At 42.4% G+C, this 15,035-nt stretch overlaps 1 protein-coding gene across 1 annotated transcript in view; it reads right to left on the reverse strand.

The window, feature by feature from the left end:
- The window catches only part of nsmfb (NMDA receptor synaptonuclear signaling and neuronal migration factor b), a gene marked incomplete at both ends in the record, with an annotated part of 77,259 nt that extends 62,821 nt beyond the window's left edge, over positions 1-14,438 (reverse strand). The window contains one exon of the mRNA XM_083978221.1: positions 14,368-14,438. Within this exon, the coding sequence (XP_083834347.1) occupies positions 14,368-14,438 (71 nt within the window). The remainder of the gene's footprint in view (positions 1-14,367) is intronic.
- Between the last annotated feature and the right edge of the window lie 597 nt (positions 14,439-15,035).

Raw genomic sequence — 15,035 nt, forward strand, 5'->3', positions numbered from 1 at the left:
CCCTGTTCAGTGACCAAACAAGTTAATATTGCACTTAACTTCATTGGATGGACATAAGCATGTGTCTGATGCATGCTGCTAACATGGCCACAGTAGCTTCACATGGTGGTCCTAGTAGCCTAGATCGTGTTTACAGCTTGTTTTATCCTCCCAAGAAATGACTACACACAAGAGGACATGAGGTGCAGTCATTGACTTTGTTAAGACTCCATTAGTAAATGATACCATTTGCAATCAGCCTGAGCTGTGAGGTGGAGCTGGGTGTGGGGTCTTGGTTTCACTGGAGACATTTTCCACAGCCCATAATCTGATTAATAAGAGAAATAGCACAGCTGGAACTAATGACCACTGATGATGTCTCTCTGCTCTTTAAGTGTTCCATCATGACAGTGGACAGTACCAGTACCAGTACCAGTACCAGGCCCTGGAGCTGGGGCTGGGGCTGGTGCTGGATCAGATAAGAGCAAGAGAATACAGTGCATTAATATTATTGGTTGCAACATTCACTGGAAGAACTGTACAGCGATACTACTACTAACTACACTACTACTGCTACCACTACTACCACTGCTATTACCACTACAACTGCTACTACTACTATGACCACTGCTACCACTACACATGCTACTGCTACTACTGCTACTATCACTACTACTACTTACTGCTACTACCACGACTACTATCACTATGACTATGACCACTGCTACCGCTACTACCACTACCACTATTACCACTACTAGGACTAGCCTACTCTATTACCACCGCTGTAACTACCACTACCACTACTGCTGCTACTACGATAACTACCACTATTGCTACCACTTCTACTACAACTCTTACTATACTACTGCTACTACCACTACTGATAGTACCTTTGACTATTATAGCTGATAGCTGACTGGACATCATCACACCGGTTTTTTAAATATATTAATTTATTTCACCTCAGGAGACACAAAACACAACACTTAAGTGTCAGACAGTAAACAAGACATCACAGTTGGACTCTCCTGACCTCCATCCAGCTGTGCCTCATTTTGCAGTGATGATACACACACACATACATATATATATGTATATATATATATATATATATATATATGCCATATATATATGGCATGCTTTCATCCATGCTGACATCATTACAAAAGGATGGAGTGGGATGGGGAGGGAGGTATAATAAGCTAGGAGAACTAATAAAAATGGAGTGAAGGGGGGGGGACAGGTAGAAGACAGATGATCCAGAAACAAGATGATACTATGCTCTTATGTGTTCATCATATGTCAAGCTTCTCCTCCTCCTCCTTTCTCCCTAGCAGTTGGACGACTACACAGTGTATGTCAGGGCGCATTGAGGTGGTGCAGTGTATAGATGCCTTGGGAAAAATTCACTTCTAATTGCACGGTTGGTGAAAGCCACAGAACTGGAGAAGAAAACAGAGAAAGCCTCAGCAGCACAGATACAACAATAAAGGTATTCTCTGCTGGTTTGATTGAGTGGCTGCGCTTTGTCTGTGTGTGCTAGAGTGTGTTTTCTGTGTTAAGTAGCTACAGTGCTCACTGAGTACATGGTAGTGTGTATTCTATTGTGTATTGAACCATTAGTAATTAGGTGGTTGTGCATAAAGTTCCTGTATTTAAAAACGATGTAACACTCCACTTACTCCACTCCTTTGACTTAGTAAATTACATGTACAGTACATTATTCCTGGTCCCCACTCTCTAGTGTTCACCATGTGTATGTGTTACTGTATTCCTGTCCCTGTGGTCATGTAGTCACTCTGTCTCTCTTGTGACTTCTCTAAGGTTAGATGCTCCCTCTGTTCAACCAATCAGCTTCCAGCTCACATTCCCACACTGACGTCCTTCTGCTCCTTTTCTCCTAACCTGCATCTCTCCCTCACTGCCTCTTTCTCTTGTTCACGACTACTTGTCTTTGACATTTCCTACTCTTCCATATCTCTCCCTTTTCCCTTTTTTTCCCCCTTTTGTCAGTCTTCCTCTTTCTTTATCTATATATATCCATGTCAGGTTGTGTAAAAGGGGACTTGTGTCCTCCTTTCTGTGGAGGCATCAGGGAGTCATAACAGGAGAAAGAAGTGGATTTGATCAAATGCCTGACTTCTACAACAGCAAAGTTCCCTGCTTCCACAATGGTAAAGCAAAGTAATTAAACATCTGATTAATGCTTGGCAGCAGAAATGTGGTAATCAGATGGCAGAGCAACAAGTCTGACTGATGACCATTGATCCAAACCAGAAAAATACCAGCATTTCTCCTCAGTCTGGAACCAAATTAAAGACACTGATGGATTCCAGTGAAGTGAACTTGTTCCAGATTGATTGGCAGCACTCGACAAGGACGAGAGCGAAGTTTGAGAGAACTTCTCTGTGAACATCTCCGCTCAGAACACACAACCATTGAACAGCTACTTGAAAAAATGGATACAAGCCTAATTACACAACTAATGTGCTTAGATACAATAGTGGGAGCACTAATGCTACAGTGCATAAATATCATCATGACGGGTGACTATTAACGCCTGCAAATATGTATTTGAGTTTTTTTAAGTGCCAATTGATGGTCAAGGGACAAGTTGTAAACATATCTACGAGATAAAATTAGTCTTTTAGAGTTCTGTTTGGCAAATCTGAATTCACAACATTCTCTCTCCCATGGGGCTGTTCTGTTTTGGTTTTTACCAACTCCTGAGAATCATTTCTGGCTCTTAAACTGCTAATTGTTGCCAGCTGTAAAACTAAGACAAGAAACTGAACCACAAACTAAAATAGATTTTAAAACACAACAACTGAAGGAAATGTGCCACCCATCACATTACATGTAGTCATCTGACCTCCAATTAATATACAAATATTTTGATCAGTGCAGCTGATGAGCTTACAGTATAAGCTTATGAGATCTGAGACATTTTTGTATGGGGAATTGACTGCTGTATGGGTTCTCTGTAGTGTTATAGTTAATTTGCAATTCATTAATGAGTTTATAACCCTTTTAATTCTTTTTTTTTTAAATATATGTTTGGGATTTGCCTTTAAAGGTACATTGTGTAGGAATTACTCCCATCTAGTGTTGTGGTTGTATATCGCAAGCAACTCAATCGTATTTTTCATGCTGCATTCACATGAAATTGGGCAGACAGCAGACGGACGACAGCCGCTGCACGTGACGGATGTGAATGATATGAACGGTAAATTCAGAGCTTACCGGAACACTTAAGTTTGTTGATGGGGGTGAGTACTGATTAATGAAAACATACTTTAGAATGAAATAATCGATTTTCGTGAATAGATAACAGGAGAAGTTACACAATGTCCCTTTAATCGATAGTATAGTAGTAGAGAGAGACAGGAAATGGGGAGGCAGAGAGAGGGCCGGCTGCGCCCCAGCCCTTTTATTTCTTAACCTATATGTATGTGTAATGCACTGTAGTTCATGAACATCCATTTCAAGGATGAAGGCCTTTCAGCAACCATGTGGCTGCTCTGTGTTCACCTCCATCCATCATACTGGTGCTTTTAGATCTTATTATTCAGCAGGTACACTAAACCTTCCACTGAAAGGTGCAAAGAAATCTAAACTTGACTGGGTTTTTCTAGGCTTTTCTGGAGCTGCAGGAGGCAGATACATCAGTCATAAGAGAACTCAGTGATGGTGATGGGCCGGAATTCAATAAAACGACAATATCAGCCCAAATGTATATGAAGCAGCAGTCATTTTTCTTTAAAGTGAGGCTGCGTCATTATAAAGTCTGTGACTGATCACTCCACTGTGACTGTAAGGTGAGTGCAGCCTCAGCAACCAGCTCCAGCTGATGGAAGAGGTTTGACCCCATGTTCCATCCTGACTGGAAGGTGATCAGTGACACAATTAGTCAGATCAATGAAGGAACACCCTTTCATCTTAATGCTCATTAAACAGGGCATCATTATAGCCCTGAGAGTCACCTGCTATTAAAGCCAACAACAGTATACAGTATGTGACTGGAGGAAACCACACTGTGGAGAGGGGACAAGAAAAGGAAGATAGCTGCTTTACAATAGATGATTGCACATTGTTTCCATGCATTGTTTCTAAAACGGGGTGTTTACAGCCTGACTAGTGCCAATTTATTGCTTTTGATTTTTTTTTTTTTGACCAACAATTGGTGTGAACCAGATACATGACTGTGCACCCGATAGACACAGTGTCATTGGAGAGAGACAGATCACTGTAAAAAAAAAAAAAAAAAAAAAAAAAAACATAAAAGAAGAACAGTAGAAACTGTATTAACAGATTCCCACCAATGCAGCTGGAATTCTCCCAGTGCTCCTGATGGACTGACAGTGACAGATGGGATGTCAATATAGAGAAACAAGGAGAGAGAGGGGGAATAAGACTGGAGCAAAGAGGGGCTGAGGGGAGTCATGGCTCTACTCTGAATGACTGCCCCATGTGTCCCGACTCCAAGGGAGGCGGTGGTTGTCAACGGTAACTGCTAAAGAAATCTGAATAACATGCAGACAACCACCAGTGAACCATAAATTAAATCTTATGTTTTTCAAACACAGACACAAGGGGGCTATTAATTTGAAACTTTCACAGAGTGATAAGTGTGTTTTTAAAGGAATAGTTCAACATTTTGGCAAATTGGCTCATTGCCATAATCCCTATAGTTTTAGGAGTAGGTTCGTTACCTTTAATTGTCGGTGCAAGCTGTTTTTAGGTCTCTGGTGGACAAGTTGTGACCAGCACATTCACCACGCTAGGAGATAATAACGGAACGTTACGAGACGGAGTTGAAACCAAGAAATCCCATGAGCCTCCATAGCGTAGCTCTGAGCAGCTCGCGGCTTGGCTCGGCCGTTCTAAAAAAATTTTTTAATAAGTTCATTTTGAATTGTGCATTTGCGTCCTCCCTGTGATGTTGAAGGTCATTCTAAGATGAGGATTCATAGAATACACCATTAACCAACTCTGTTGTCAGAACCTGCCTCTAATGAAGGTCTGTTTGGTCACTTTCTGATGGAAATAAAAGTAACTTTTATTGATCTCAGACTCTGAAACTGTTGAATCCTGTTGCTTTTAACCTTCTCTTTACCTTTAAATAATATGTTTGTGTAATCGACAATTGCCCTTGACACACTTACTGCGCCCTCTCTTCCCTACCCGTAACCTTAGCTTCATTAAGAGACACTTGTTCCAATACACTCCACTGACGACAAAGGCGATGAGTCAGACAATTACCATATCTCCCAAGAGAATGTAAGAGGTTCATCAATGGGCACTAGAGGGGAAAAAACATATGTAAAGTATCTCATCCAAGAAGACAAGAGTGTGCTGACACAGAAGCAGCACCAGGTTCACATGGGTCAGACCCTTATGATGGTTAACATGCATAATGGACCGACATTTACTTTTAAGGCAAGAGGTTTATGGCCCTCTAGCAATAAATGGAGGAACCTGATATCACACTAAAAATACTTAAATAGGACAATATATCAACACTTTAACAGGACATAATGTTCAAAAGGTCACCAAATACAAATATTTGGTTAGACCAAAAACATACATTTTAATTTCATATTGATGACCTCACAATTAGACACTTATCAAGCTTCCCGCTGCCCTACAGGAAACAGATCATCGATGCTGTATTCATGCCTGTTCTGGACTATGGTTGGTGACATCATCTACTCTTGCCTCATTGGACTCAATATACCACTCTGCTCTCAGATGAATCACTGCAGCCGGTTACTCCACCCATCATTGCACACTGTAAGAAAAAGTGGGATGGCCACCCTTTTCTATCAGGAGAGACATTCACTATTACCTTTTATTATTATCTTTTTATTTATAAGGGTTTAACAGGAAACATGCCACCATACCTCAGTAACTTATTAGATGGCCACTCCAAAACTACTCAACCCACTCAAGCGATTATTTAACACTCCATGTTCCCCAGACAAATTACAAATTCAGTAAAACTGCTTTTAGTTTCTCTGCTGCACACACCTGGAATAATTTACAACAGACCCGAGGGGCCCTAATTTCTTGGCGCAACTCACGGGGGCGCAGCGAAGCGAGCCCTGACGCAGCTGGCGCAGTGGCATTTTCCTCCAGTGCAACAAGGTGCGCAGCGGATTCGGTAAATTGGTGGACTGCTATGCGCTGAGATGGGAGTGGTCGCGCAGCAGGGGGAGGTGTCGACAGATTCGCCGTGGCGCAGTGACAATTTGTTGCCGATAGACCGCGCGGAGAGTGCGCCGAAAGCTCGCCAGCTCCAACCTGGTCTAATGTCAGCGCAAGGCGAAGCGCAGCCAGCGCAGTGGCAATTTGACTGCCCAGCGCGCAGTGCGTACACGTCACCAAGACCTCACAGGCAGATTTCCACACTTCCAGGCACATTTAAATGCAATTAATAATAATAATAATAATAATAATAATCATCACAATAACCCCTATTTATTGTATCTGAATCAGCACATACACCTATATCTATATAGATTGTCCCGTCACACTGATGACCATCAAAGGCTTGCGTAATGGAAACTCAGCCTGACTGAATTAACACAGATGAAACCAGGGAGGGACTGAGACAGCCGTGGATGTCCCAAGAGCAGGTGTTGACACTACACACTGTGCCGTTGCAGATGATCAGCTATTTATTTATTTATTTATTTATTTACTTATTGATTTATTAGGGGCCAGCGCCGCATCGTCACGCGACCATAACAAATACAACTGAAAACAAATAAACTATCATCTCTCACAGCAAACCACAATCAGCCTCGGCACCATAGTGAGCAGATATTAACATCTCCATCTCAGGTAAATTCTAAAGAAAAAAGAAAAAGAGAGACGCTCCGCGATGCCTCGTTACGCCCAGCTGTTTGTTATGTTGTGATCTGTCAGAGCAAACATCATAACCTCCTCCCTCCCAGACTACTTTTGCACCATCAGCCCGTGAGGTCTGTTCGCGTGACCTGACACTGCCAGCTTGGACCGGACCAGAACATCAGTTTCCTCCCGTCTCACTTGCTCTGACAGATTGAGAGCTGTTGCCCAGTAAAAAAAAACAAAAAACAAAACACACACACCCCTTTTCCATTAATAAAGACACTCATATTTAGTAACCTATATTTAAACACGTGTGCACAAACAGCTGTGCGTAATGGATGCATCGCGGAGCGTCTCTCTTTTTCTTTTTTCTTTAGAATTTACCTGAGAGGGGAGATGTTAATATCTGCTCACTATGAGCACTATGCCAGGCTGATTGTGGTTTGCTGTGAGAAATGATAGTTTATTTGTTTTCAGTTTTATTTGTTATGGTCGCGTGACGATGCAGCTCAATAAATCAATAAGTAAATACATAAATATAGCAGATAATCGTGTAGTGTCAACACAGCAGTAATCCATCCTCATCTTTCATCTGTGCAGCCTTTGATCTGTCATCAGTGTGACGGGACAATCGATATACTGTAGATGTGCTGAATGTGTATGCTGTAATCTGTATGTGCTGATTCAAATCTTCTCTTCCACGGTGAAATCAAACGTCCGCCTTGCGCGCGCGGCGGATTTAAAGGTGAGGAGAGGAGCTCATTTGATTGGTGAAGATCTGACTCGGCTGTGTCAAACCCACTCCACGCCTTCTCTCCTCCCTCTATGCCATTTGCGCCGGTGGGAGGGAAGTAGGCGGGATGCGCTCCGCTGCGTCTCGAAGCAAAATCGCAATCTGCTCCTGGCCACTCCCCGTTGGCGAAGCGAAGGCGAGGCGCAGGGCAGATGCGCCTCGCCTGCACCTAGTCTACCAAAGTAGAGCCCTACAACTCAATACATTTTGTTACCTTAGGCCAGTCTAAAAACACGATCAAAACGACCTGTTCTTTTAATTGCAACTGTTTTTAATGATGATTGAACATGTTGTTGTCTGAATTTGCTTGTATGTGTCTTCCAACTCTGCTCTGTGTTCTGTTCTTCTTTTTGGATTGTGCTCTTTACATCATTGGCTTTCAAGATATAAATAAAGGTTGACTGAAAAAATGAAAATAGTATGTTTTTTTTGTTATTTTTTTAAATCTGGAATAAATACCTCCAGTGTCCTATACCCCTAACCCTTACTGTACCACACCCAAGTCAATAGTTGAATCTTATTTCTGATGCTGAATATTTGATCTAACCTTACTGGTAACATCAAAGCTGACAGGTTCAATACCATACGAACATTAATACACATCAAAAGTGTAATGAAATTCTCAAAATGCGATGCATAAGATCCATGGCCTTTACAACTTTTAAAATCAGTTTCTGTTTCTTTATTCCTTCGAAACCTCATGTACACTTTCCATCCAGTGATTCTGAGAAGTTTATGTTGTAGCGCTGGGACACAGATGTTTCCTACACAACAGCCACAGTGGAGCAGGAGGAGCCAATCTGTGCAGTGATGAGGACAAGGTTACTGCTGGTCACTCAGTCTTGTGGGAAAGAGGCCATGAAATCACATTTTCGCCGAAGTGGAAACTATTAAGGTCTGAAAAAACTGTTGTGCTGTGCAATTCTCTCAGAAGTGACTCAAACATTCTTGAAATATTAAAGGCGATGTGAGCTCAACTGCTTCTAATCCTCCCTATCGGGTGACTAATCAAAGCGGACAAGCCTGGTTCAGGTGTGCTTTTCCACAGAGATTCACTATAAACAGGACAGTGAGACACCACTTCTTCCAGTACAATGCACACGGAGGGGAAAAAAAAACTCATCTCCCCCAAATTTCCCTTAAAAACTGAGATTTCAAGCACGATTAATGTTTAATGTCTGAGTTTACCCTTCCCTGGTAAACCGAGCTCTGCCAACTAGATGCAGCAATAACCCATGCAGCAATAACAAAATACCATGAATAATGGAAAGTGGCTGAATGGTCTGAAGTTAATATCAGCATTCAGCCGGAGGACAACACATTTAGGAGGAATTGGTCGAATTTGAACCTGATTTGGGGAGAAAATCTTCCAAACAACATCAACATCGCTGTGATCCTGCAGGGTGTTATCACTGGACTGCTGCACACAACACACCGACCTCAACACCTCAGTCTACCAAACAAGAAACAAACCTGCACAGCACAGGAAATGTCATTTTTAAAAAAAAAACATGTAATATTATTTGAACAATACATTTTCTAAGCACAAGTCGGTAGGGATTGGAGCAAAATATAGACAACGTGTCACACAGGGAAAAAAAAAACACACACGCAACACATATTCTCCTCAGAGGGTTTTTTTTTTTCTTGGCGAGTGCTGACTGTGCCAGAGCATTTGCTGAGATCAGATACGATATATATTCCACTGTTTGTTTCTCTTTTTTTCCATATAAATCCTGAGTTGGGGTAAAAGCTCACTTATGAAATCTTCTCCTGCCGCGCTGCTGACAGCGTTGTCAGCCGGTGGTAACTCGGCACAACATCAGCAGTTCCTGCTTCAGCTGTGTGCACGTTCCCGCGACAAGCACGAGCCTCTCGGCATGAGGCAGAACACCTGACACAAGAGTTTCCTTTTCCATTCCTTGTTTCCATCACACTTAGGTCTGTGGTTCAGTCATTTTAAGAAAAGACCCGATTGTTAAGTTTACAACCTGCTCCTGCTCTGTGTGTATTTTGCAAGTTGAACCAATGTTCATCACTGCATCATCTACTGTATGTTGATTAAAGGATAATTACCGTTTTTTACAACCTGGACCTTATTTCTAGCATAAAATACGATCATTTACTCACCCAGATAACTTTGGTGTCATTACAAGTCGTTCCGACGAGAGCCGCGTATATCTGTATAATGCGAGAACACGGGGCAGTGCAATGCAGCCTCTAAATAACACATTATCTGCCACGAATCTCATTCATTCGACCAATATTTTGTTATGATAGGCTAGTGCTATTCTCCTCCGAGCCCGTGGTGGCATGTTATCAACATCCTGGGTCTGTAGGTTGACCTACTGACCTCTGACCTGGATGATGTCATCTCCGACCGCTGCCCGGCGCGGCTAACTTGCTACCGCTAATGCTACGGTTCGTTTCTGCGTGTTTCCGACTTTTCAGAACAAAATGAGCAGCTGGATGAAGTTCAGCTTCCACAGGCTTCCTCTCCTCAACCTGGACTCACTAAAGCTCCGGCTAGTTGCGCTAAAAATGGACCCAAATGCGAAGCGGAATGATTATTATCAGAATGAGCCGGGCAGCGGTCGGAGATGACATCATCCAGGTAAGAGGTCAGTAGGTCAACCTACAGACCCCGGATGTTGATAACAGGTCAGCCCGGACTCAGAGGGGAATAGCACTAGCCTATCATAACAAAATATTGGTGAAATGAACGAGTTTGGCGGCAGATAATGTGTTATTTAGAGGCTGCATTGCGCTGCCCCGTGTACTCGCATTATACAGATATACTGTACGCGGCTCTCGGCTGCATCTAATTTCATCTGAATGACTTGTAATGACACCAAAGTTATCTGGGTGAGTAAATGATTGTATGTTATGCTAGAAATAAGGTCCAGATTGTAAAAAACAGAAATTATCCTTTAACTTGTGGTGGCCAGCACCTGTCAATTTTATATCTACACACACACATACATATATTACTGCTCGAAATGGGTAAAATCTTATTTCGCTGTGGAGCCATGATTCCCCTCAGCCCCTCTTCGCTCCATTCTCATTCTCCCTCTCTCTCTCCCTGTTTCTCTCTCACATGCAAACATATTGACAACCCATCTGTCACTGTCAGACCGGCCATCGGGAGCACTGGGAGAAATCCAGCTGTATGGGTGGGCTGGTCTACCAACAAGAATCTATTTCTTTACAGTTTCTCACATCCCTGTCTGTTCCTCTATATGAAGCTGCGTCTGTCAGTCATGGTGCGCTGAGCTGCACCCACTGGCCAATCACAGACAAGATGACAAGGAGCATGCATTTATATTGTTCAGGTGTTTCTATTTTATACATAGCATTATTTAGACTTTTTTTATCTTTGTTGAACTTGTTCCAGCCTGGCTGCACTCCAGTCTTAAAAGTGTAAAATTGATGTCACTGTTAGTATGCAAATAGAAAATGCAGTGTTCACATAACTGGCCACACATTTGTTTACTTTAAATGGAAACTTAAAATGAGCTTTTCATAAATTGGAAGACATCTGTAAGCTTTAACTAACCAGATCTGACCTACAGTGCTGTGTTGACGTCATGGTTGCGATACGAACACGTGCAATAAACATCTCAAAAGATGGACCCCATGTGGACCCCATCGTTTGTTGTCATAAATGCACCCTTCAAGGACGATCGGAAAGCGGGAAATCCCTCGATTCAAATGCAGTTTACAGCTCATCTCTACCATAAACGGTTCATAAGTTATTCAATGTTGTGCTCTTCGTCAACTTTAATCGTCATTTATGTGCCTTTTCTCAATTATCTGGACTATGAAACTTTGGGAGATTGTTTTTGAATGTCATTTCTTTGAAATTAGCAAAGAATTTTCAGCTGATAATCTAAAAATAGAACGTTGTGACTTCCGACTCAGTTCGCCAGAGCGGGTCACATATAACAAATCCAATAAAAGGGAATCTTCTTTGTTACTGTATATAGTTATATCATACAGTATAAATACATTTGAATACATTTTAATAGGCCTAAGTTAAGTTACTTTATGTTACCACTGATGCTATTTTGAAGACACCTTGGCATAATGGCTGCATCTTCCTTGATTACAGATTCAATACACAACCACAGAGCACGCTAAATGAGATGAATCAAAAACACTCATCCACCTGCAATGTAACTACTGGACTGAAAAGCACTTATTGTTTTCATCCACAGCACCACAGTCAGCCACTCAAACACAACTGCTGAGCTCAACAGAGAGAGAAAGGAGGAGGGATGTGGATTGTGGAGCAGTTTTTAAAAAAAAAAAGTGGATAAAATGGATTTGTGTCAGACAGGTGTGTGAGGCACAGGGTCAAAAGCAGATAGCAGGAACACAAGGAACCCAAACACACACACACACACACACACACACACACACACACACACACACACACACTTACTCACTTCTATCATAATCCCTCTATTGTAATACCATCTACACTCACCCAGAAACAAGGGATTGGATTTGTTAGAGTAGGTAAAACAGCTCTGCCCTGATCATTCAGTGTTCAAGAGATAAACTCAGACCATCAAGCGGAAAGGAGACACCGCTAATCCAGGATTCAGTTGAAGCTATTGTTCACCGAGATCCATTAAACTCCTTGTCAACTGGAGGAGCATGCTTATGACTGTCGATAGAGCCGGGAAGTATATGTACGAGGCCTGGCTGCGGTCCACGTTTGTCTCCGGGACGCTATAGGCTTCGATCCCATATGATTTATGGAGCGTTAAGGCTGAGGTGTGAAAAAGCAAGCGAGGCGATAAACAGATAAACAGCAAAAGGAAGAGAGAGAGAGAGAGAGAGAGAGAGAGAGGCAAACTGAGTCGGAGACCCGCGTGCATATAGGGTAAGGGAGCGAGCGTGGCGCTGACTGAGTAAGTAGATGGAAAGGTCATACAGTGTGTGTGTGTGTTTGTTTTACTCCGGCGTAGCAGCTGTGCACAGGATCATGCATTCAAGAGAATAAAGTAGGAGTGTGAGCAGAGGAGCTTGGTTTAAGGTCAGCAAGTGGGCGACAGAGAGCATCTCCTACCAGAAGATCATTAGTCATCCTCCAGCCTTCAGACACGAGGACACAATGATCTGACACCCGTGACACCGAGACCTTTCATGAAGTTAAATGTCATTACTAACAAGTCCAGTGAGTCTATATAGCAGCCAGAAGTTTGTGTATAGCTACATCTATGACGATGACTAAGTGGTTGCTTTTGGATGGACCGACCATGGCAAAACATCATTCTCCTACCAATGCATCATGGTCTTGGAATAATTTACAAAAAAGTTCTTAATTTAACCCTCCTGTTCTCCTTCTGGGTCAAACTGACCCAATCTGTTCACTTCCTCCAACCTTTCCTTCTTTCCTTCCTTTCTCCCTTCCTTCTTTCCACAATCCTTTTTCCCTTGATTCTTTCCTTCCTTCCTTCCCTTCGTCCTTACTTCTTCTTCCTTCCTCTTTTGATACAGTTGACCTGTCCTGTTCCCTCCCTCCATCTTCCTTTCCTTCCCTTTTCCCTTCCTTCTTTCCACAATCCTTTTTGCCTCTCTCCCTTCCTTCCCTTCATCCTTACTTCTTCCTTCTTTTTTGACCCAATCTGTTCCCTCCCTCCATCTATCTTTCTTTCTTTTCCTTCTTTCCTCCCATCGTTCCCTTTGTCCTTCCTTCCTTCTTTTCCTTCGTCCTTCCTGCCTTCCTTCCTTCTTTCTTTCCCTTTGTCCTTCCTTCCTTCCTTCTATCCCTTTATCCTTCCTTCTTTCCCTTAGTCCGTCCTTCCTTCCTTCCTTCCTTCCTTGAAGAAATGAAGAATGCAGTGAGGGAAGAGTGTCATTGTTTTTACTCGTATGAACTGTGTGTGAGTATCTGAGTTTTGTTTTATTGTTGATTTTATATATTTTTATTGTTTATTTTATATCTTGTAGCCTATTTTACATGGCTGCTGCCTTGGCCAGGTCTCTCTTGTAAAAGAGATCTCAGATCTCAATGGGATTTCATGGTTAAATAAAGATAAATAAATAAAACTATAGCAAATAAAAAAACATAGCCTACTCTAGCTACATAATAGGCGCCAGTAAAGACAAGCAGATATACTAATAATATAATATATAATATTAGCTATATTACATTATATTATATTATAACATAGCTAATAAAATGGACCAAAATCAGTTTTATGTTCACAAGCATAATTCAAAATCAGACTGAGCCTGGATGTTTCAATTAGTCAGTGCAAGAAAAGGCAAAATATTAGGGACTCTTCCCACTGCATGAAGCCGGCTCAGCTGATCTGATTCACAGCATTCACAACGAGTTAACAAAGCTTTGCATTACAACTGTTAAGACGCTATAAAACTATAAAGAGCTTTTTCATACTAAATAGTAATCGAGGCAAGAAGCCAAAGTGAAAGTTGCAGCGGAGCGGAGCGGCTCCTGTGATGACAGCTGGACCGGCGGAGCAGTCACGAATCACAGGAACGGCTTCTCCTCAGTTTGGGAATCTAACATCTCTGGTTCTGCCCCTGTAGCTTTAGATCCTGTTATCATCTGTCCAACAATCCAACATCACCTAACACTATCCACTTCAGTAGTTGCGCACGAGCCTGATCATCTCCCGGCATCTCCGTGCCTCCTCGTGTTTTACCGAGCGGCTTCAGACTCAGCAGCCACACACACCAACACACACACCGGCCACACTCACCTAACTTTTGCGGCCACGGAAGATATCGCGTCACTCTTGAGATTCTTCCTTCTGGACACCGCAGTTCCCATGCTGAAGTGGAAGCGACCCAGAGGAGAAAAAGCAGACCATTCCACTGACTGATTGGCGAGGGAAACTAAATACGAGAATAATTATTAAAAACAAAAAAAAGAAGAAAAAAAAGATCACCAAATGGATAAATATAAAATCATCCTAATGCAAAATAGGTCACAGTGGTTGTGACTGTAACTGTTAACTGTAATTATCTCATATTTCTCCTGCTCGTTTCAGATCTGTAGTGAAATAGATGCTCCGGGGAGCTGCGGCTCCGCTGGATGAGAGACGGTGTGTGGTGTGTGTGTGGTGTACTGCTCTCCTCTCCTCTCCTCTCCTCTTCTCTCCGACTGAGGCTTCCAGGAAGGAAGCGGAGACCATAAAAGGAAGGGTTAGGGTTAGCCCGCCCGCCCGGCCCTGGACAGGTGCGGGGTGGGCAACAGCAGGAGAACAGAGCTGACATGTTTCAGTGTTGATGTCAGTGTGTCTGTAGACTGAATCTCAATAATTGAGAATATCATGGAAAAGTGCATTTATTTCTGTAGTTCACTGTAACTAATGAAACTCATATTCTAGACTCATTACACACTGTCTTTATTTCTTTTAATTGTAGC

This window comes from Trachurus trachurus (assembly GCF_905171665.1).
Source record: "Trachurus trachurus genome assembly, chromosome: 9".
In the NCBI taxonomy this organism is placed as follows: domain Eukaryota; kingdom Metazoa; phylum Chordata; class Actinopteri; order Carangiformes; family Carangidae; genus Trachurus; species Trachurus trachurus.